The sequence below is a fragment of the Lycium barbarum genome, chromosome 5, assembly GCF_019175385.1.
Source record: "Lycium barbarum isolate Lr01 chromosome 5, ASM1917538v2, whole genome shotgun sequence".
NCBI lineage: Eukaryota > Viridiplantae > Streptophyta > Magnoliopsida > Solanales > Solanaceae > Lycium > Lycium barbarum.
The window spans coordinates 2,752,328-2,777,265 of record NC_083341.1 but is presented as its reverse complement, the minus strand read 5'-3'; the positions used below and the strand labels follow the sequence as shown (position 1 = coordinate 2,777,265).

Sequence of the window (24,938 nt, the reverse complement as noted above, 5' to 3'; positions counted from 1 at the left end):
AAATGCCCCGCACTGCAAAAGCAACCGCACCTGCATTACATTATTACTTTCAAATGCCCTGCAAAGGCACATCATCATTGTTCGCAAAAGCACCGCATTTAGGCCCGTCCGCCTTTAATAGGACATTTAGGCCCGTCCGCCTTTAATAGGACATTTTAGGCTCGTCCGCCTTTAATAGGACATTTAGGCCCGTCCGCCTTTAATAGGACATTTAGGCCCGTCCGCCTTTAATAGGACATTTTAGGCTCGTCCGCCTTTAATAGGACATTTAGGCCCGTCCGCCTTTAATAGGACATTTTAGGCTCGTCCGCCTTTAATAAGACATTTTAGGCTCGTCCGCCTTTCATATGATGCATGGGCTGCGCACCGCCCTTTGCATCGCTTTCATATATTGCCTGGGCCATGCACCGCCCTTTTAAATTTCTGCATAAGGCTGTGCACCGCCTTTCATATGATGCATGGGCTGCGCACCGCCCTTTGCATCGCTTTCATATATTGCCTGGGCCATGCACCGCCCTTTTAAAATTTCCGCATAAGGTTGTGCACCGCCTTTCATATGATGCATGGGCTGCGCACCGCCCTTTGCATCGCTTTCATATATTTCCTGGGCCATGCACCGCCCTTATAAATTTCTGCATAAGGCTGTGCACCGCCTTTCATATGATGCATGGGCTGCGCACCGCCCTTTGCATCGCTTTCATATATTTCCTGGGCCATGCACCGCCCTTTTAAATTTCTGCATAAGGCTGTGCACCGCCTTTCATATGATGCATGGGCTGGGCACCGCCCTTTGCATCGCTTTCATATATTGCCTGGGCCATGCACCGCCCTTTTAAAATTTCTGCATAAGGTTGTGCACTGCCTTTCATATGATGCATGGGCTGCGCACCGCCCTTTGCATAGCTTTCATGTATTGCCTGGGCCATGCACCGCCCTTTTAAATTTCTGCATAAGGCTGTGCACCGCCTTTCATATGATGCATGGGCTGCGCACCACCCTTTGCATCGCTTTCATATATTGCCTGGGCCATGCACCGCCCTTTTAAATTTCTGCATAAGGCTGTGCACCGCTTTTCATATGATGCATGGGCTGTGCACCGCCCTTTGCATCGCTCTCATATACTGCCTGGGCCATGCACCGCCCTTTTTAAATTTCTGCATAAGGCTGCGCACCGCCTTTCACATGATGCATGGGCTGCGCACCGCCCTTTGCATCGCTTCCATATATTGCCTGGGCCATGCACCGCCCTGTTAAATTTCTGCATAAGGCTGTGCACCTCCTTTCACATGATGCATGGGCTGCGCACCGCCCTTTGCATCGCTTTCATATATTGCCTGGGCCATGCACCGCCCTTTTAAATTTCTGCATAAGGCTGAGCACCGCCTTTCATATGATGCATGGGCTGCGCACCGCCCTTTGCATCGCTTTCATGTATTGCCTGGGCCATTGTTACATCCCGTATTTTTGAACGTCGGATTAATTGTAAGTTGAGGTGGGACCCACACGTCAAGATTTTTTTTTGGGACATGTGAAAAATTATATGAATCACATATGTGAAGTTAAACACAACTCAAGAAGGACCCTTGGGCCAAATCAAAGTGGAAGTCCTTCAAACGAATATTTTTAAGAAAACGTTTTCGGGTGACCTGACTTTGGGGGGCAAAACCTGTATTATAAGTTTGGAATTTGGAAAATAACCAAGAGATAGAAGTTATAGATAATTGAATTAGCTTTCCAACCATAGGTCGTGGGTTCCTAGGTGACGTCGGTACAAGGAGATATGGACGTTTTAAGGTCGAAAGGTCAGTGGGCTATGCCCAACTCGGGACCAACCGAGTTGGCCCAAAAAAATGAAAAGAAAAATTTAGGCCCAAGGTGAGAGGGTGGCCGGCCATACCTGGTCCAAGCCCACCAAATTAATTAATTTCCATGTGACAAATTAATTATAAAGGGATCATTATCCCTTAGATGATTCAAGAAACTTAGAAGGAGAAAGAACAAACAAAACAAGAGCAAAAAAAAGGACCATTTCGGGTTTGGCCATAGAAAATTCAACCCTCCAAATCTTGCTTCAAAAATTATTTTCTTGTGGTATTCCTACTAATTCAAGGGTCCTTTACAACTTGGTGTAGTTGTTTTGGAAGAAGGAACACTTATTTCTTCAAGTTGACAACTTGTTCAAGTGAAGAAGTTTGTAGAAAAAGGTAAGAATCAATTCCTTTTTCTTATGTTATGAAGGTTTGTTTATGTTGTGGTATGTGGAAATGAGTAGAAATTATGGAAATAAGGAAGTTTGCAAAGTGGGTATGTATATATATATGTAGCCATGAGTGTATATATGTTGTATACATATATGAGTTGAATTTTATGTTGTATTCTAGTTGTGGTTATGGTGAAAATTATATTGGGAATGAAAGTTGAATGAATTTTGGTTGAAGTTGGGATGTAGAAGATTACGTCACTTTAGAATGATTTTGTGATATTATGGAAATGAAGTTGTTAAGATGTGAATTATAATTATGGTTGATGAAATTGGAAGATGGAAGTATGTTATGGATATGTAGGTTGAATATTAGAAGTTTTGGATGAATTATGACTTTGGTGGAAAGTTTGTATATTTTGTATATCTTGGGAATATTTTGTGGAAATGATATGAAATGCTTCCGAATTATGTTGTAATGATCTTGATTAGTAATGAATATGAAAATGTCGATATTGATTTGAAAATACGAAGTTGGAATGAAGGCTACGACGTTATGTTGGAAAGATGACTAATTATGCTATATTGTGTTTTGTAGTGATTATTGTTGTTGTTGGTGTTGTTGTTGGATTGTTGTTGATTGTTTTGGCCGAGTTGAATTCTCGGGGGCGCTATATGTATAGGGGAGATGCTGCCCAAATTTTTGTAGAAAATGTTGACTCAAGATTTAGGACTTAAGTCTTATGGCTAACAATTGGTAAACGTGACCATTTGTAGATTTCGGGCGAAACGGGAATTGAATTCGAAAAGGCGTAAAGACCATATAAGGTATGTAAAGCTATCCCGATTCTTCTTTTGGCATGCCCTAGGTGTACTAGGATCGGATTTGAGCCTCGGAAAGCGTTCTGCTCATCGGAATCCGCATTTGAAAATACCCCTTTTTCATTCAATGGAATTGAACCCTATAAGTATGCTTTATTGAAAGAATTGTGCAAACTTCCGCAAATTGTCTAGAAAATTATGGAATGTCCCCAGAACCTCCGTAGGTGACTTTATAAGCTTAAAATACGTAATTTGAGCCCACCGCTTCGTTTGTCCCGAGGTGGGCCCATTATTTCCGATTTTACCCTTTTGTGTTTATGACTTGTCTTCGAGCATTTTTTTTAAGAAATATTCTAACTACTCTTTTAACTACTAAATAAAAATTGTTTTAATATTTCATTAAGCCTTATGAATTGTTTTGGAACTTGGGAACGATCTCAGAAAGATTATGCTTCCGTAACCCATTTTGACATTCGAATTTCACTTACTATGACTCCGTTCGATTTCATTGATTAGATCTGTCATTCGATATGCTTCATTGAGTCTCTGGAAATATATATGGTGTTTTTATTGCATTTAGTTTCTCATTACTCCATTCGTGGATGCCTCAATGTTTTCCACACTGAGCCCGGGCCAGGATATGTTGTCAAGCGTATTCCACTGCATTGTTCGCCGTGCCTCGATGTGAGGGGGCAGGTATATATGTACATGGGTTGTGGAGTATGCTGTGCCATGTACACACATTCTGATATGATATGATCTGATATGGCCATCTGATATGATATGTTATGTTACGGGGTTATCCCCTATTCTGCTCCTTATATGTGGTGGCACCAGCGTCGGGGGGTGGCCACATTCTGTTTGCCGAGTCCCTTGGCAGGGGCCGGGTATGATATGGTATATGTTTCTGTACACACTCTTCATGTTTTGAAAATATGCATTTGAAATTTCGGATATTACACTCACTTTTCTGTAAGTTCTGTTTCGGTTATGATCTTGTTCCGTAATGGGACCAGGTACGACATATGTTCTCAGCAAGTACTATTTATGCTTTATGATCAGCATTTTGCTAACCTGGATGTTCCGTTCATTTTCTGTATCTTCTGCTTCGATTATGACTTTGTTTACTATGTTCCGTGCTTTACATACTCAGTACATATTTCGTACTGACCCCCTTTCTTCGGGGGCTGCGTTTTCATGCCGCGCAGGTACAGACGACAGGTTCGCTGATCCATCTGTTTAGGATCCCACTTCTGCTATTTTGGGGCGCTCTCTTCTTCAGAGCCCACTTTTTGGTACAGTCTGTCACTGCTATCTGGATATGTACATTGTTCTGGGTATGACGGGGCCCTGTCCCGTCTTATGATTATGTTATGTTCTGTAGAGGTCTGTGGATATATCTGTATGGGTTCTGTACATATGTTTGGGATACTTTGTCCTATGATGGCCTTATCGGCCTATGTGTGCCAAGTCTGCTTTTTATGCTAAATTCTGTAGCGTCCACTAATATTATTATTATATTATTTTGTTAATATGCTAATTTGGGTATCGGGTACGTATAGGTGCCCAGCTAGGGCACTGGTCGCAGCCCACGGGGTTGGGTCGTGACAGCCATGCACCGCCCTTTTAAATTTCTGCATAAGGTTTTGCACCGCCTTTCATATGATGCATGGGCTGCGCACCGCCCTTTGCATCGCTTTCATATATTGCCTGGGCCATGCACCGCCCTTTTAAATTTCTGCATAAGGTTGTGCACCGCCTTTCATATGATGCATGGGCTGCGCACCGCCCTTTGCATCGCTTTCATATATTGCCTGGGCCATGCACCGCCCTTTTAAATTTCTGCATAAGGCTGTGCACCGCTTTTCATATGATGCATGGGCTGCGCACCGCCCTTTGCATCGCTTTCATATATTGCCTGGGCCATGCACCGCCCTTTTAAAATTTCTGCATAAGGTTGTGCACCGCCTTTCATATGATGCATGGGCTGCGCACCGCCCTTTGCATCGCTTTCATGTATTGCCTGGGCCATGCACCGCCCTTTTTAAATTTCTGCATAAGGCTGTGCACCGCCTTTCATATGATGCATGGGCTGCGCACCGCCCTTTGCATCGCTTTCATATATTGCCTGGGCCATGCACCGCCCTTTTAAATTTCTGCATAAGGCTGTGCACCGCCTTTCATATGATGCATGGGCTGCGCACCGCCCTTTGCATCGCTCTCATATACTGCCTGGGCCATGCACCGCCCTTTTTAAATTTCTGCATAAGGCTGCGCACCGCCTTTCATATGATGCATGGGCTGCGCACCGCCCTTTGCATCGCTTCCATATATTGCCTGGGCCATGCACCTCCCTGTTAAATTTCTGCATAAGGCTGCGCACCGCCTTTCACATGATGCATGGGCTGCGCACCGCCCTTCGCATCGCTTTCATATATTGCTTGGGCCATGCAACGCCATTTAAATTTCTGCATAAGGCTGAGCATCGCCTTTCATATGTTACATGGGCCATGCAACGCCTTTTGTAATTCGCACTGCCCTTTGAAAATTTCCGCATAAGGCATCGCACCCCACCTGCCTCGCTTATTTATTTTCAAATGCCTCTGCGTATGCTCGTAGCCGCATTGCACCGCACTTGCATCGCTTTACTTCAATATTTATTTTTACTGACTATTTTTGTCTAGTTTAAAGTTTCGCAGGAGCTTTAGCACAACGTGGAACTATTTCTTCGGCAGCGAACTGGGGCGATGCGTCGGGAAGGATAAGCAGACTTTCCGACAAGGGTCAAAGATCTACCTCGAACACTCGGCTCCAATTCCAAATATCCCACTCACGTTCCAACACACTCAATTTTCAGGGTTCTATCGCAATGCCCAGTGTCATCATAATTCGACATTGGGACAATATTTTGCAAAGACTCGCACCGATCGTGATTTGCCATGTCATAAGTGTCGTAGTCATCCCAGAACTACACACGGCCTGATTCTCGTGCAACCTGAGATATGTAGGCGATTCAGAGGCCAGAGTACGGCCGTAATTTTCTACCCTTAGGCCTCCATAATCCTTCAGCCGGGACAAAATAGGCTACTAAGTCAACGTCTTTGCCCGACAACTCTTTTCATCATTACCGGGCAAAGAGGGACAAGTTGTTGACACCCAATTTTGTCCCACCTTTCCTCCAAAATACCTATTTTTCGCTTCTAATATTTTGGTAACTTTAAAAAATAATTATCTGCATTTTACTATAATTAGCTTTTATTAATACCGGCATTTCATTATCCTGTCATTTACTACCGTCATTACTACCATTATTATTATTACTATTATTATTATTATTATTATTATTATTATTATTATTATTATTATTATTATTATTATTTGTTACTATTTTTTTTTATTATTACTAGTATTGTCATAATTATCATTTCAGCATTTTTTACCGTCTTACGCACACGCATCGCATTTATCTTCGCATAATTAAATAACAACATTCACTTACTGTTGAATTTCAAATATTATTGCACTGCTATTATGACGACATATAATTTATTAACCGAGTATTAATAATTGCACATTTTATATTAAGTAATTTAAATTGGTCTTTTATTTAAATGTAGTAGCCCAATCAACTCATACTATTTTCGGACCAATTTTCAGAACCAGCCCACATTTTAATTAACCAGCCCAATGTGTTCAGCCAACCCAGTCCAAATTTTTGACCCGACCCGCCCTTTTCGTTTAACAAGGAACCATTAGGGTTCCTTGCTCATTTTCCTCTCGCTTCCTCCTCCCCTTTCTCTCTCATACGCTCCTTCTTCTTCTCTCTCTACCCTCTCTCTCTCCCGCTCCTCCTCGCACCCACTTCACCTTGTCCCCCCACGCTCACTGCCATCCCCATTCCCTCTGTTCCCCACGCGTATCTCTTTCATTTCACCACAATACAAGCAAAACCCGAGTTAATCCCTTATAAATATTGGCTTCCTAATCTGAAAAGGGGAGGCTTTTGGGAATCGCAAAAACCCTCCCTGAAAAGCAGTTCTTCAGCTTTGAATACTCCTGAAGATATCAGTCCCTAGTCGCACGAATTTCCCTTTTGAATGCTAGTTTTAATTTTCTAGATATCGACTCAAGCATTAAATTCTTTTTCTGTTTTGCCCCTTATTATTCGTTTTGAATCCGAGCATCGCCAGCCCGGACTTGATAGTTTTCGAGGTAGATCGGAGACTCAACCCCGCGCCACTTCGCTGCACCCGAAGAAGGTTAGTAAGCTTCCCTCTTTTAGCATATTTTAGCCTTTTATTTGTATTTCGTTTATATGTGTCAAGTTGATTAGCTACGACAATCGTTAGTAGAACTAGGAAGATATGTGTTAAGTGCTAGCCTTGTTGGTCGTGTTGTCCTAATTGCTAATGGTAACCATGTTTAAAGAGTAATATCAGTTTAGGTCTTTAGATTTAAGCATGTCAACTGATTAGTTTAATCAGCATTATGCCCATTTTAGCTCATGTTCCATATATTGTTTAGTTTACAGTCTTGTTTAGCTGCACCTCTCTACTATTTTCTTAGTGAATCCACTTCCATTATGCTAAGAACATGATATCAGTAGCTCTTAGACCACGTTTAGAAAGTATCTCTCCTGTCTAGTTCTATCTGTGCTATTAAATTCATTAATACAGAGTATGATGCATGCTTAATGGTCACTAGTGGGTTATACATTATTGGTAATTTATGTGAGTTGGATCAATGGTATTTAAAGGGGTTTTGAGCCATCATGTGACTAGCATAAGATCTATTTTTGGGAAGGGATTTGCAAGTTTAGATAAAATGTGATGTGTTCTTGTGTCATCAGTGTCCAAAATGTATTTCTTGTGCTTTATACGCTTGTTAGTTAACTGCCAGATCAGTCTATTAGCTGTTAGTGTTAATAGATATTGTGATAGTTCCTGCTGGGATTAGGCTTAGAAGTTTCACCTATGACCAGCATATAAATTAGTTGGATAGTTAGCCTTGATGTGGTCCTTCTGAGTCCGTTTTGTTGTTATGTTGCTTGTAAACTACCTGGTTAGCATCCCATGGTTAAAATGCTGAAATGACTGATTTAAATTTGCTTGCACTCATATAGAATGAGTAGTGGATAATTTAGTTCTACCACACCCTATTTTGCTTAAATTTCCTAAACTGTTGGTTCTGTTTTGGTCCCATTTAAATCAAGTTCGAAGCTTTTGAATGATTGTCCTCAAGTTCGAAGCTGTACTAGCATATAAGTCATTCAAGCCATCGCGTTATGGTGGTTCCTCATTCCTGTGAAGTTGCCATTATTTGCCAGTATTTTAGTTCCTCTAAGTTAAAGTCTACCTAGGCTGCTGGTTATTTTTAACTTGTTGTTCATCTTGATTATTGAAACGGTTAGTCTGAAACTGTTTTAGAAAGCCCAGAGATAGATAGATTGTTTGATTGGTTCTTATCCTCAACCTTTGTGTCTAACCTCAAATGTGCTAGAATTAGGGTCTTAAATGATAGATAAGATCCAAAAGAAAACTGTTTATGCCTACATCATGGCCATATCTGTTAATTCTCGTAATCAAAGAATAGTGTGTACTTTTAGTTGCTATGTTGAAGAGGATTTGAATTCCAAAAATATTCAAAATGAAGAACGTATGTTTTGATTATTATATATTCTTTGCAAAAACACAACTTTATGTGAAGATCATTTGCTAATTGTCATTTCTCTCATTTTTTTTCTACATGTACACATCAGAGCAAACGGAGTCTTAATTCGGGACTTTACCAAAACAAAGTCTTAAGATGAGACTCGGCACATCCCTCCATATAGTCATCTCGTGTAGCAATTCTTAAATCACCTCGGGCAGGCGAAACTCGTTAGAGATCCCCTGCAACATTTTATTCTTTTTTTTCTTATCATTCATTTCCTCTCATCCATCTTTATGATTGCTAATTTATCTGTATGTTGGATTTGTCTGTGGTTTGAAAGTATGTGTGTAACTTATGATTCACGTAGGATTAGAATGGGTAGATTTTCTCATTTAGGATTACCGCTCTGAACATTAAATACCTGTTTTTCACCATATAGAGTGCCTCATTCACATAATAGTATTTTAAACTTTGTTAATTATAAGTTATCTTTTTTTCTTTTTCTTTTTTTCAAGGCTATTTTCTTAAATTTTAAATCTTAATTAATTAACCTAAGTTTGGGCCGGATAACCGTAGTTAACGGATTCTAAAGGATGCCTAACCCCTTCCCTTTAGGATAATATAGAACCCTTATCTAGAATCACATTGGTTAAGCAGACTATTGACGGAGGTTTAGTTTTTAACTTTGCCTTAGTTAACCTCTAGGTGTCCTAATTCACCGTTAAATTAATTAGGTGGCGACTCCTTAAAACAAAGCAATATAGGAATCTCCAATATGTTGTACTCCGCTTCAACCCGGTTAAAATGGGGTATAACACTACTCAAATTGGGTTCATTATACCCCCGTCTTATGAGTCAAATCTTAGCCCGAATGCACGAGGTGTTATAAGTATAGTGAACAAGTAACAATGAATCGTGGAAGTATAAGTCATCTAAATGTTGGTAAATGAATAATTCGTAGAAACAAGGGTAAAATGGTAAATTATCTCTTGATTTTTCAAATCGGAAAGGTAAAATTAAATATCTAGTTTTGGTATAGCGGACAAGTAAAATTAGTCGGGGCCAGAGTGCTGGCTAGTCAAGAACACCCACATTTAGAAGATGAGTGTAGCAGAGATGAGGATGCTCAGATAGTATGTGCGGCTACTAGGAGAGATATGATTAGAAACGAAGTTATACGGGGTAACGAGGAAGTAGCTCTCGTGGCGGACAAGATGAGGAAAGCGAGACTGAGATGGTTCGGGCATGTGAAGATGAAGGTGTATGGATGCGATAATAAGGAGGTATGAGAATTTGGCTATTACGGGAGTTAGGAGAGGTTGGGTAGGCCAAAAGGACTTGGAGAAGGTGATTAGGCAGGACATGACACAACCTCAGCTTCCTAAATACATGACCCTAGATAGGGAGGTGTGAAAGTCGAGGATTGGACCAGAAGGTTAGTAATGTCACGACCCAGCCCCGTGGGCCGCGACTGGTGCCCTACTTGGACACCCAAACAGACTTACATACCGAATTGACATATCAAAGACTTAATCAAACTTAACATACGTTAATTTAAGCAGATACTGAAAGCAAATATCGTCTTAAGCGGTCGCCCGTACAGAAACATCATATCAAATCCTGTAGGCTGGCAGAATAGACATCGCCCAGATATACACACACATACAAATAGATTGGGCCGGTTTGGCCATAATAGTAAACGGGGCCGCATTAAGACGCAAATCATAATCACAAACGAACAAACGTGACCCATGACCCACAAATATGACTACAGGCCTCTACAAAACGTAACAGAAACATATGACGGGACAGGGCCCCGCCGTACCCAAATAGTCATATATATACAGAATGTGTATAACGGAAGATATGTACCAAAAATATGAGCTCCGAATCAAAAGGAGTATCCAAGTGGCAGAATATGTATCCTTTACTGGAGGATCACCCAAACGAACGTCTGTACCTGCGGGCATGAAACGCAGCCCCCGAAGAAAGGGGGTCAGTACGAAATATGTACTGAGTATGTAAAGCAGGAAGTACAGTAATCTAAATCAGAACTGAAATAGGGAGTATGGAAAGCGGTTACAGAATCAGTATATCAAACTTGTTTTAAGAACATATGTAATGCAAACAAAAATCATGCATAAGGCTCAGGAACGTGGTCGCCACTCCGACACTGGCGCCACAACACATCATACTCCAGAAGGTTTCAAATCTCCGTACAATCCCCGAACATATCACGTCATCATATCATATCAAACATTAGAACATATCATATGCCATGTCACATCATAACGCCGTATATAAGCGGAACCCGGCCCTATGGCGAGGTCTCGGGAACCGTAACACATCATACTGCCGAATATAACATAGTGCGCACGATCACAAAACCGGCCCGGGATCCGGCGAACGATGTCATAGTAGTAGGCACGAGCGGAGTAGTGCGGAAACCATATGCATATAAATAAATAAATTTCAAAACTCAATGAACAAATATATTTACGGCATCCGAAGGCTCAGAAATCAGTTTCGGGTCAACCAGAGTTAGTATGCGAAAGTTACAAACTTTTGAAGTACAGAAGTTTCTAAAAGCATTTCAGAAGCTCTTTTTGGGAATTTCAAGTAGCAATCATATTAGGGAACTTTCAACTGTCGCTATGGAGCAAATCAAATGGGGTCTTAGAAACATATGTACATATCAAAATACATGTATCCAAAGCTTTAGCCATGTCAAATCTTTTTCGGACATCATTCGGAAGTATACCAACTAGAATCTTTCGAACCAAAATATTTCATAAGTCATACTTGGAAATTTAAGTATCATTCATATTAGAAGACTTTCGGACATCATTATGGATCACATATTCATATTAGGAGACTTGCGGATAACATTATGGATCAAATAAAATGGGGACTTTAAGGCCATATTTTCATATCGAATTATTCATCAAAGGCTTTAGTCTTTTCGTTTTTCTTTCGAGCAACATTCGGAACATAACAAATAGAATCTTTGAACATCATAAAATATGTATCCAGCTATATGGAATAGCTTATGGAGGTCAAAGATGTTAGCCATCCTAGTGGCTCTAAGAATAGGATTTTCTTTAGGAGCATACTTATACGTTATTGATTCATTCCAAAAAGGTCATGCCAAAAGAAAGAAAGGTAGGCTTTACATACCTCGATCGCCCGCTAGTCAAATCCCGAATCAAGTCTCGGGCTCTCCAATATCTACAATAATTTTATCAATTACCAAATATTAGCTACAAGTACTTAGAAATCCAATTCTAATTAGTACTTGTCTACAGAAATTTCGGCAGCATCTCCCCTGTAAATTCAACATCTCCGAGAATTTAACTCGGCCAAATTCATCAACAACCATACCAACAATACCAACAACCATAACAATAACATCAAAACCCAATTTAAAACGCATTCCCACACTAGTAACCTTCCTTTCTACATATTTCATCATTATTCAATTCAACTACATATTTTCAAGACGATTCTAATGTTCACATATCCATTTCTAATTCAAGATCATTCAAATACAATTCGAAGGCATTTCATACAATTCTACAAAATATTCAACAATCCCGCCAAAACCATACTTCACCCGAAACCTCCAATCTTCGACACAAACATTCACAACACATTTTTCATCTTCCAATTTCATCAACAACAACCACAATTTGCACTTTAACAATTCCATTCCCATAATTACATAAACTATAATAAAATCACATACTTTCCGACAACAACTTAACGATAAATTTCATGCTAACTAGAACCATAAATCTTCCATTTACATCACAAGGCCACAACAACATAATTAACATACTAAACAAATTCCATTCATCTTCCTTTAAAAAACACCACACGGCCATAACATACACACACACACACACGGCTCACACCCCACACACAACATCTCCATATTTTTCATTAAATTTCACTCACTATAACAATATAAATTTTCCATAATAAAAGGGTAGAATTCTTACCTTTTTCAATTTCTCCACTTGATAAAAAAAGTACTTTCTTGCCTCTAAAATTGCATCACGTTGAAGAGGGTTCCGGGATTAGTAGGAATTCAAAAGAGATGAGTTTTGAATCAAAGATTTGAGCTCCCACAATTTTTTTTTTCTTTTCAATTCGGCCAAGAGGCCTTTTTTTGTAGCGCTCTCTCTCTCTCTTTTTCTTTGATCTTGTTTGTTCTAGAATGAACCATTATGACCCTTATCTATTTTATGACTTGGATTAGTGTCACATGGGCTTGGGCCTATATTTGATGGGCATGGCCGGCCACCTTAAGCTTGGGCCTTTTTTTTTTTTTTTTGATTTTTCAAGCCCATTTAGTTATGGGTCCTTTTTTGAAATTCGCGAAACTAATTTTCAAAATTTTCCATTTCGCCCTTGACCTTCCTCCATGCTTCCACATCAACATTTCATGAACAACACCCATATTTTAAATAAAGATCAATTTATGGCCTTATTTCTTGCAAGTCAAAATTATTTCGAATTTTCCGAATATGCAAAAATGCCGGATATAACAAGTAAGTTGAAGAGTGATCTCCTTAATATTTTGTCTAGAGTTTGTTTAAATGCTTGATGTTATTGGACAATTTATATCGAGAATGGACAAGCAGAGAGTATTATTAATTGGCCAATTATTATAACTCTAATAAAGTGATCTTGAATTTCCTTAAATAAAACGTGATGTTCACATCTACCACCACAAAAAAAATTATAATCGACTATCAACTATAATTTATTATACTATTACCAACATTATAACAAACTACCCTTGGTTAAACAAGCTTTTTCATTTTCATTTAAGCTTCTAAAAAAATGATAGTGTGATACTTGGGCATGAGATAAAAGACTTGGGACTAATTAGTAAGAGAAATGCTTGCCGAAGATCCCAGTGCCCATAAAGGCTTGTCTAAGTACTTTCCACAGTTTGTTTACAACTGATACTGGATTTTTTTTTTTGGGGTAGTATATATCAATATGCATCATAACAAAATATGGGGTCACTGTGGACCAAATACCAATAGTTCATACAAAGCAGAGTCAGAAACTGAAGTAGTAGGATTATCGGATAACTGCCTAACAAAAGTGGTGCTAATTTATTTGCTTCAGCTAATAAAGCTTCCATAGCAGACATGGGAGGGACGAGTATATACACAAAATGATCAAAAAGTTGTTCTCCAGCTCTTCCTTCCCAAGCAAGTCCGCTACTTCCTTCTGCTCCCGATAACTATGCCTGAGCAGTGGTCCTCCTAGGCCCTAGCCGATCTATCAATGACCTGTATTCAAGTAAAATGGATGAATAAGCAATGTGATCTTACTACCTAGGATCCATCCTTAACCAGAGGTCTTGAATACGAGCCCTATGTATGGAAAACATCCTAATAGGAAGCGTTTCGCCCTTTAATGATTTTATGCGGTGAATCCGGATTAGTCAGCGAACCGAATTACTAATTATACAAAACCAGATACATACAACTCAAGACTGAACTCGTCCTCTTTGGGTTTCTCCAATGAGCGAAAACGAACAACCTGGAAACCATCTAATAGAGCTCATAACGGTAAAAATGATACAGCTTTTAAAATATACAACTAAATCAATGATTTTTTTTTTTGAACTCCGTCTCAATTGAACTAGGATCCTATATTGGGTCAACACGAGCAAAATAAAGTACAGCAGGCGTACTACCAAAGATATAGCTATCAGCAACATCTACTGCAGTACCGTAACATATCTATCATACTCCAGGGGTCAACATCACAATAAGGGCATGCAGCACAAACCTGGCGATTATTGTGGACATACTTCAAAAATGAAGGAACCTCTGGAAAGCGATATTGTTCATTGCCTTGATTTCGAAGGGATTTCTGAAAGCAAATAATATCCCCATCTTCTAGCTGCAAGGCCGGCATAGTGCATAAAAAAAAATCTATCATCGCTAAAAGATACAACAGAAGAAACAAAAAGACAACTATTGAAGGAAATCGACTACACAAGCAAATGCATAAAAAATCCCAAAGTGGCTTTTGGCAATTGATTCCACATACATGACAACCGCGAAAACTCAGCTTCTTGTCAATATGTTCACACATCACATTTGGTTCAAATCTTATTTCCTGCGAATAGCAAAACCTGAAAATTACACATCATAGGTTTTGAGTTAAAAACCTGGCACAAGAGAAGAGGAAACATTAACCTCAAAAAGTTCAATTTCTTCATCAGGCGAAAAGCCAGCCAACTCATTTAGCTTTGCTAATATCTCCAGCGGCTTGCCGCTTCCTTTTACAAAAAGCCTTCCAACATACCTGACAACAAAAAGGAAATTAAAGAGAGTCTAAAAAAACCTCATCCACAGCATGGCTTCTCATATACACAACCCTAAGCAGTTGGACTTTAACAGAACTTCAAGTTCAAATCATTAAAATTTCAGATTAACCCTTTATAATAAGATGTCCTTATCAAGTCTAAGAGAAATCGCAAAAAAAGGAATAAAGGTAGTCTTCGTATTGTTTCCCTTTTCGGGTGTATACTCATGCTAAATACGGTGTCACATTCGAATTTTTGCAATATTTTAGACCTCTAGATTGAGTAAAAGTCAAAGCACCATCCCATGTACTCGTATTTTCTCAAAATAAAGGATCAGATCCTACTTGGCAGTGAAAGTATTCCAGGTATGGAGCAGCAAAATGTGATACCTTATCTTCTCTTTCAGAGGGTCATAAAGTTTGAAAAATAGAAGGATTTCTTCTCTGATCATCTTCCCTGGTGGATATAAAGGTCGCAAGTCCTGTAAGATACACAAAATAAAAAATAAACGCAAAGTGAACATGTAGAATAAGGCCTTACAGAGAGAACATGCAACAAGTCAATCACTGAAAAGGAAGACAAGTATGCAAGTGATGCATTACCAGGCATAATTCTACTTCCAGAAAAAGTTTTAGCTCAGCATTATTCCATTTATTTGAAACCTCTCTCAGTTCACCAACCTGAAAGCACGTCATGCAAGATCATTAACATCGAGTTAATCAAGCACTCCAATGCTTTAACAGATTGTTGCATTACAGAAAAAAAATTGCAAGACAAAAATGATCACATTACCAGCCATAATTGTCACGCTTCAAGAAAATCGGGCCTGAGGGGTCCCAAAGCCTCGAAAAAACATATCTGGAGAGTGGGGCGGAGGGAGTTGTTGAGGGTGGGGGGAAAGACAAACTTGTGGACCAGCAATGGATGAACAAACATGATCAGAAAATTGATTCTATTCACTAGCAATTGAAGACATCTATTTTCTAAGCAAGACCAAATTGGTGGATGTCAAGCACATAATCAAAATTTCAGGAAAGTTAAGATTGCATAACTACTACATTTCTTAGTGGATTAGAGACAGCACAACTTATTTTGGTAATGGTGGTGTCCTGGACAATTTGCGCAAATCTCGACTATTCCATCAAGTATCTGCTATCTCCCACCAACACAAATATCAAGTTGAGTCCACAAAACTCTTGTCGAAGATATAATTAATAAGAAAAAAGTACGCTCTCTTTAACAATTTAAGCTTTTAGATGAGATGGTCGCATACTTCACATGGTATCGAAGCAGGCAAATGTCCTGGGTTCAAATCTCACTACCAACCTCTATCAAAAAGAATTTCCACGTTTTTGGCTCATCAACAGGAACCAGCCCGCACGTGAAGGCGTGTTGAAATTAATTAATTAAATAAAAGTATCTCTCTAAAACAACTTATTTTAGATGAGATGGTCACATACTACAACAACTGTATTACTTTCTTTATTCTTGCAAACACACAAATTGACTATCCTCACTTATAGCCTCTACTTTTGATAGGACAGATTAAGCACATCAAGTGCGAGAAACTAATGAATCAAACTGTCCCATATAGCTGAAGAAGAAATAGAATAAATTCCTTTGAAGGGCTTAGATCATACAAGGAATGACTGGTAATAATGGAGGATGGCTTCACATCACTACAAGAATATCATGCTAAGAAAATTCTTTTCTTTCATGCGATGAAAGAGCCAAAGAAAACAATTGCATGTGGAACACCAAACAAGAAATATACAAAAAATATCATCAGTAAAGCTTCGGTTATAACTCACACAAAGAGCAAACTGCAGAACAATAGGCTTGACAGACAACTTACAGATTGAATTTCCTCTTGAGCGGTCAATGCACGATCAGGCCGATACGTGTGGTTCTGGCGTTTTGCCCACAACCAGTAACGTTGAAATTGCACCGGTATACCAAATGCCTTAGCAACTTCCTCCTGGAAGAAGATGAACCATCAGACATGTGCCATACTTAAAGACTTACAATGACCGATGACGTATGTTTATCTTATCTGTTGAGAGATCCCAAATAATTTTGTGACCCCTCACCACCTAACCATTAGAAATCTTTGTTTCCATTTTTATGATTGTATCTCCTCCTCCTTTTTACTTGCATTAGCACTCAGAATTAGAAGTTTTATCTTTTAACTCAATATAAAACACAAGTACAGAAAGTTTACATTCCATATTTCAAGTTGTAGAAGCAGCAAATTTCACATGATGCCTTTTTACTAAATAAGGCAAACTAAATTCATTCTCATGCAGTACATACAGTTGCTCGTCATGTTTGGTAAGAGCAAGATGGCTATAGCTTTTAAATCTGTGAGAAAACAAGATGCAACAGAATGATAAATATACCTTGAATTGAGTGAATGGCATCTGGTTCTGAATACAAAAAGTACTCACTTTATCATGGTCCACAAGATCAAGATATATCTCCTTTCCGATTTGTTCACCGAGGTCCTCATCACGAGCTACCTGAAAAATAAAATGACTAATTTCAGTTAAATGTTTCCTAAAGTGTAAAGACACGAGAAGTAAAGGATAGAGACAAAAAGTTGAAAGAAACCTTGATCATTGTGTAGAGACAAGCCTCTGCTTTCTCCTTTCCCTTTTGTTCCTTTTGTTCCTGCTCTTTGTTCAAAATTTGAGGTCGATAAAGATTACTATGACTGAACCAGTAGAATGAGAAACTAAATCGGCAGTATTGAATAGAAACCCACCCAAAGATGCTAGGCTATATCCTTCTCATCCACATTGCATATAATATGTTTTCCTTGTCACTTTCACGTACATAAACAAGCATATACGCATTTGAACGGTGAATTGTTTCCAAAATATAGACTACTAGAGTTCATTAAATTTTCGACGGCCTAAGATCAGACATAATTCTGAAAGCTGGAAGTACTACATTACCGATGCACAGCCTTTTCGCGCTACTATTGCAGGCAGCTATTCAACAGAAACTTACTAAATGAGCAAATTATATAGTATTATATAATATATTTGCACCTTCCGAAGTGTATAATAAATAATAATTTAGAATTTAGAAATTTTCATACGTCCAGCCATGGCCTACTTACTCAGATAAGTGATTTACGACGTGAACTTTTTAAATTGCATCAACTAGCTGTCGGAAATGTCTTAAAGACTCCCCCACCAGTTCCCTTTCTTCCCTATTTTTCCTGTCTAACCTATACTCCCCTTCCGTTACTCTCCTCCTATAAGAGTGCATCACACATACCTGGCGATTGCGCACGTACTCCAAAAATGACGGAACCTCAGGAAAGCAATATTGTTCACTGCATTGATTTCGAACGGATTTCTGAAAGCAAATTATGTCCCCATCTAGTAGCTGCAAAGCCGGAGGAGTATTGCATAAGAAAATTTCATTGCTAATAAATCCAGCAGAAGAAAAAACTATTGAAAGAAATCAACTACACCAGCAACTGCTTAAAAACACCCAAAGTATCACTGGCAAATGATTGCACATACCCCAGAGAAATGGAAACTCATATTACTGTCGATGTGTTCACACATCACATTGGGTTCAAATTGTAATTCCTGTGAAAAACAAAACCTGAATATCACATATCATATGTTCAATAGTTGAAAAATTGGTAGTAAGATAAGATAGAAAACTAACCTCAAAAAGTTCAATTTCTTCATCAGGCGAAAAGCCAGCCAACTCTTTTAGCTTTGATAATATCTCCAGCGGCTTGCCACTTCCTTTTACAGATAGCCGTCCAACATACCTGACAACAAATGGAAATTAAACCGAGAAAGTCGAAAAAACCGCATCCATATCATGACTTCTCATACATGCAGCCCCAAGCAGTTGGACTATAACAGAACTTCAAGTTTCAAATTCATTAAATTTTGAATTAACCTCATTAATATGATGGCCACATTAATTTTTTTTTCTTTTTCTCTTGGCCCTTTTTGTCACACACTCATGCTAACTACAGTGTCACATTCAATTATCTACGATGTGTGTTTTAGACTTGAGTAAAAGTCAAAGCACCTGTACAAGTGGTTGTGTTTTCTCAAAATAAAATGAGGAAATCCCAAATTCAAACATAAAATCACTACTCTAGTGGAAGTATTCCAGCTATAGAGAAACAAGATGTAATACCTTATCTTCTCTATCAAAGGGTCATAAAGTTTTAAAAATAGAAGGATATCATCCTTGGTTTCATCTGGTGGAGGAAAAGGTCGCAAATCCTGCAACAATACACAAAATAAAATTAAATTAAAAATGCAAAAGTATAGAATAAAGCCTCACAGAGAATACATGCAACATGTGAATCACCGAAAGGGAAGACAAGTAGGCAAGTGATATATTACCAGACATAATTCTACCTCCAGAAACAGATTTAGCTCAGCATTTTCATTTGATACCTCTCTGAGTTGGCCAACCTGAAAACACATAATTGAAGATCATTAACACCGAGTTATAATCAAGCGCTCCCACTGTTTAACAGATTGTAGAAACCATGTAAAAACAGAAGAAATACTTCAGACAAAATCATAATACCCGCCGCAATTTTGGGAGGGGGGGGGGGGGGGGGGGGCAATGGATGAACAAACATGATCTGAACATTGATTCTTTCACTAGCAATTGAAGACATTTATTTTTCTAAGCAAGGGGAAAAATGGTGGATGTCAAGCTTATAATCAAAATTTTCAGAAAACAAAGCAAAGATTGCAATAACTATTACATTCCTTAATGGATTAGAGCCCACATAGTATTTTTGGGTAATGGTGGTGTCTTGGGAAATTTGCGCAAATCTCGACTATTTCATCGAGTATCTACTATCTCTCCCCGTCACAAGTTTTGGGTTGAGTACACATAACTATTGTTGAAGATATAATTAATTAAATAAATAAAAGTGTGTTTTCTCTAATAGCTTAAGCTTTTAGATGAAACGGCCACATACTTCCATGTGGTATCAGCACAGGCAGAAATCCTGGGTTGAAATCTCACTACCAATAGAAAAGGGCAGCCTGGTGCACGAAGCATCCTGCATTCAAGCAGGGAGCGGAGAAGGGTCGCACACGAAGGGGGTGTGAAGTAGGCAGCCTACTTTGATTACAAGCATCAACCTGTGACCTATCGGTCACACAAAGACAACTTCACTGCCAACCTTTATCAAAGAAAATTTGCATGTGCTTGTCACATCAAAAGAAATCAAGCCCGCACGTGAAGGGCGTGTTGAAGATATAATTAATTAAATAAAAATAGCTCTCTCTAACAGCTTAAGATTTTAGATGAGATGATCACATACTTCAACACTGGGTATGTTGTTGTTGGTCACATACTTCAACAATTGTATTACTCCCTTCGGATAAAAAAGAGTGTCCACTTAGCCATTTGCACAACCCTTAAAAAAATACTAATTCCTTGAAAAAAATAGGTAATTTGACTAAACTGCCCCTGATTAAATAGATATTGTGATTTGATCACATAACACTTAATAGGGGCAAATATGAAAAAATAAGGTTAATTCTTTCTTGATTTGATAAGTGGACACTCTTTTTGATCAGGAGGGAGTACTTTTTTTATTTTGCAAACATACAAATTGATTAGCCTTACCTATAGCCTCTAAGCACATCAAGCACGAGAAATTAATGAATCAAACTGTCCCATATAGCTGAAGAAGAAATAGAATAAATTCCTTTCAAGGGCTTAGATCATATAAGGAATGACTGGTAATGGAGGACGGCATCACACCATTACAAGAATATCATGCTAAGATCAATCTTTTCTTCATGTGACGGGTAAGCCAAGGAGAATAAATTTTATGTGGACCAACCATGGAATATACAAACATAACAAGTAAAACTGCAGTCATAACTCAAACGAAGAGCACACTGCCGAAAGATAGGACTGTCAGACAGAACTTACGGATTGAATTTCCTCTTGAGCTGTCAATGCACGATCAGGCCGATATGTGTGGTTCTTGCGTTTTCCCCATAGCCAGTAACGTTGAAATTGCACCGGTATACCAAATGCCTTAGCAACTTCCTTCTGGAAACAGATGCAACATACTACCATCAGACACATGTCATACTTAAGTCTTACAGTGATTGACCAATGACATATGTTTATCTCATCTGCTGAGAGAGCCAAAATAATTTTGTGAACCCTCACCAACTAACCATTAGAACTCCCTTTTCTCAGTTTTTATGATTGTTTGTATTCTCCTCTTTTTTCTTTTTAATTTTTTTTTAGCCTGCATTAGCGCTTAGAATTCGAAGTTTTATCTTTTAACTCAATATAAAACACAAGTAAAGAAAGTTTACATTCCATATTTCAAGTTGTAGAGGCAGCAAATTTCACATGACGCCTCTTTATTAAACAAGGGAAACCTGACTTCCTTCTCGTGCCGTACATACAATTGCTTGTCATGTTTGGTAAGAGCAAGATGGCAATAACTTTTAAAATTTATGAGAAAACAGAAATGCAATAGAATGATAAATGTACCTTGAATTGAATAAATGGCATACATTTCAGAATACTAAATGTATGCACTTTATCATAATTCACAAGATCAAAATAAATCTCCTTTCCAATTTGTTCACCGAGGTCTTCATCACGAGCTACCTGTAAATGAAATGACTAAATTCAGTTAAAATGTTTTCTAAATATAAAGATGCAAGAAATAAATGATTGAGACTAAAAAGCTGAAAGAAACCTTGATGATTCTGTAGAGACGAGCCTTTAATACCGCTATTCTCTTTATTTCCGTTTCTTCTTGCTCTTTCTTCAGTCTTATCTGAAATTTGAGGTGGATAAAAGCTTATTATAACTGAACCAATAGCGTGAGAAACTTTATCAACATTATTGAGTAGAAAGTAGAAACACCCTGAGATGCTCATGCACATTGCATATAAACATTTCCTTGTTGCTTTCACATATATAACCAAGCATATAAAAAATATATATATGTAACCAAGCATATACGTTATAGAATATTTTCCAACTTCGAACGGTGAATTGTTGCCAATATATATAGATTACTAGAATTTATCGAATTCCAGACGGCCTACGAACTGACATTATTTCGACAATTGGATATACTACATTAGTCGATAGATTGTCTTAGATGCTCCATGACACTGTGTATCTGGGATGTTGGTTTTGTATCGATCGTTACTTCGACTTCCACTACTTAAATTATGTTTATGAAATTTTAGGTCAACTTCACACAGAATCACAGCGGACTACATTCAACACATGTATTTTCAAAACTACACCGAGAATACGCAAAAAATATGCAAATTGAGTGCAACTGTAACAACGAAGTGATAACTACAACAATCGTATTTTTAACAACAATTTTAGGTCAACTGCACAATGCAATCATATCAGACTATATTCAGAACGTATATTTTCAAAACTACATGGAGAAAAGCTACTGTAAACAAAAAAAATACACAATGCAGAGTAAAGCTGTAAGAGCAGCAAAAATTACAGAGAGATGAAGATGAAGATTATTACATCTATCGGTGGAGGAGTGATGAGAGACATTGCCGGAGAATAGTGACCGTTCGATCGACGACAAAATTGTTGAGTTGGAGTGTAGCTTGTGTGACAAGGAAAAGGTTGCGAAGGAAAAGGTGGTGTAAGGAAAAGGTTTTAATTTAAATTGATTTTCCACAGGCGTTTTCTTTTTTGTTATTTTTATTGTAAAATAGAACTGTGTGCTAAAATTAAAAAGCAACAAAAGGCACGAGAGAGAGAGAGAGCAAAAGGGAGAGCAAGGATAGTACTTTTCTATTTTTTGGATATCTTTTTCATCTACAAACATGGATATTTATAGCTGAATGAAACTTAGGCTAGAGGAGTTGCTACACTGATAGCCAACATGGCATTCACATTTTCTCGCAACACTCTTCCTTAGATGTTGTGAAAGAAGTTAAAAAATTTAGTGAAAGAAAAGTATATATGCATTGCCGCCTCATCAAAGTTAGTGATTGTCCACGGGCGTTTTCTTTTTTGTTGTAAAATAAAACAGTGTACTAAAAGTTAGAGAGAGAGAGAGAAAGCAAGAAAGGGAGTTGGAGTAGTGCTTGTGTGACAAGTAGTACTTTTATAATTTTTTTGGGTTATCTTTTTCATCTGCATGGCTATTTATATCCTAACGAAACTTAGGCTAGAAGAGTTGCTACACTGATAGTCAACATGGCGTTCCCATTTTTTCACAATACTCCCCTTTGGAAGTCCGTATAAATTAAAAAATTCTAGTGAAAGAAAAGTATGCGTAATTATTCGTAATACGTATTGCTTGCTGTCTCATTAAAAACTTTAACAGAAAAATCCAATGAGACAAAACCTTGATTTAAAAAAAAAAAAAAAAAAAGTGCAGCGCGTATTTTACTAGTAATGCATTAGTGAGGAGTAAACCCCCTGATGAAAACAGTACTTAATATCTCGAAGACGACACATTCCAGTCTTGGATATTAGCTTCTCAAATGTTGAGGTTGGCAATGCCTAAGTGAACATATCTGCTAAGTTATCGCTTGAGCGAACTTGTTGAAAATTTATTTCACCCTTCTTTTGAAGATCATGAGTAAAAACGAATTTTGGTGAAATATGTTTTGTTCTGTCTCCTTTAATGTATCCTTCTCTTAGTTGAGGTATGAATGTAGCATTGTCTCCGTATAATGTTGTTGGAATGTTCCTCTCAAAAGAAAGGCCACATGTATCCTGAATATGTTGAGTTATTGATCTAAACCAAACACATTCTCGACTTGCTTCGTGAATGGCTATTATCTCTGCATGATTTGAAAAAGTAGCAACCATAGTTTCTTTTATTAAAATCCATGATATAGTTGTACCTCCACACATAAATTAATTACCTGTCTGGGATCGACCTTTATGTGGATCGGACAAATATCTTACATCTGCATAACCAATTAGTTGTGATTGGATTCATTTGAATAAAACAGTCTGATATCAATGCTCCCTCGAAGGTATCTAAATATACGTTCAATACTATTCCAGTGTCTTCTTATTGAGGAAGAACTGAATCTTGCTAATAATCTTATAGAGACAGCTATATCTGGTCAAGAATTATTAGCAAAATACATTAATGCCCGTACGATCGCCGGAAAATAGTGATCGTACAATCGTCGGTAACTTTGTTGAGTTGGAGTAGTGCTTATGTGACAAGGAAAAGGAAGTGGAAAAGGCAGTAAAAGCAATGGTGGTGTAAGGAAAAGGTTTAAATTTAAATTGATTTTCCACATGCGTTTTCTTTTTTGTTAATTTTCCTTTTTGTTATATTTGCTTCAGTAAGTACTTTTAGTGGATAGGGTAGGAAAACAGAAATTTTCGATGCCTGTCCTTTAGGCCTCATTTGGACATGAATTGAAATCAATTTTAAGTTAAAGTTTTATTTGGACATGGAATGAGAATTTTTTAAGTTGTGTTTTTTCTCGTAAACATGAAAACCTCATAGGTTGTGAAAACTATCAAACTTCCCGTTCCGATAAAATCTTACTAAATGCTCAAGTCATAGTCCATAGCAAAGTTAATACGCTACCAAAACGTCATTCTAAAGAAATACAACATCTATTGATCGTAAAAAATTAAGCTTAAATTAAAATAGAATTGAATGACATGATATTTCTTTATGTGTCTATAAAAATTCTTAAGGAAAAACATTATTTGAAACATGTTTAATAATATTTTTACATAAAAGATTCAAATATGTATGAGTATACTTTGTGGCGCCTCTATAACATTTTCCATAACATCATCATTTTTAGTGGCATGAAAAAATCCTTAAAGTTCTAAAAATTTACCAAAGTGTGTAAAGATTTATGAAAAAATCCTTAAACTTCTCAAATTACTTAATAATTGCACATTTTATATTAA

At 38.0% G+C, this 24,938-nt stretch overlaps 1 protein-coding gene and 1 long non-coding RNA gene across 4 annotated transcripts; one reads left to right on the top strand and one right to left on the bottom strand.

Moving 5' to 3' along the window:
- Positions 1–1,712: 1,712 nt before the first annotated feature.
- Positions 1,713–4,554, top strand: LOC132640134 (uncharacterized). The gene is made up of 3 exons (XR_009582165.1): positions 1,713–2,204; positions 2,978–3,028; positions 4,231–4,554. It is a non-coding gene; the product is annotated as an uncharacterized LOC132640134 (long non-coding RNA).
- Positions 4,555–13,573: 9,019 nt separating this feature from the next.
- On the bottom strand, positions 13,574–23,123 carry LOC132640127 (ubiquitin C-terminal hydrolase 12-like). 3 transcript variants are annotated; one of them, XM_060356580.1, is made up of 18 exons: positions 22,557–23,122; positions 21,751–21,831; positions 21,540–21,659; positions 20,961–21,083; positions 19,415–19,471; positions 19,188–19,276; positions 18,699–18,807; positions 18,548–18,616; positions 18,297–18,407; positions 17,622–17,681; positions 17,411–17,530; positions 16,867–16,989; positions 15,614–15,691; positions 15,401–15,492; positions 14,902–15,010; positions 14,753–14,821; positions 14,489–14,602; positions 13,574–13,983 (listed from the first exon to the last, which is right to left on the bottom strand). In XM_060356580.1, exons 1-18 carry the CDS (start codon positions 22,584–22,586, stop codon positions 13,957–13,959), a joined length of 1,581 nt encoding a protein of 526 aa, XP_060212563.1. In that variant the 5' UTR covers positions 22,587–23,122; the 3' UTR covers positions 13,574–13,956. The 3 variants fall into 3 exon arrangements, with proteins under 3 accessions (XP_060212563.1, XP_060212562.1, XP_060212564.1); XM_060356579.1 differs by having other exon boundaries at positions 19,400–19,471; positions 22,557–23,119; XM_060356581.1 differs by lacking the exon at positions 14,902–15,010 and having other exon boundaries at positions 14,753–14,837; positions 19,400–19,471; positions 22,557–23,123.
- Between the last annotated feature and the right edge of the window lie 1,815 nt (positions 23,124–24,938).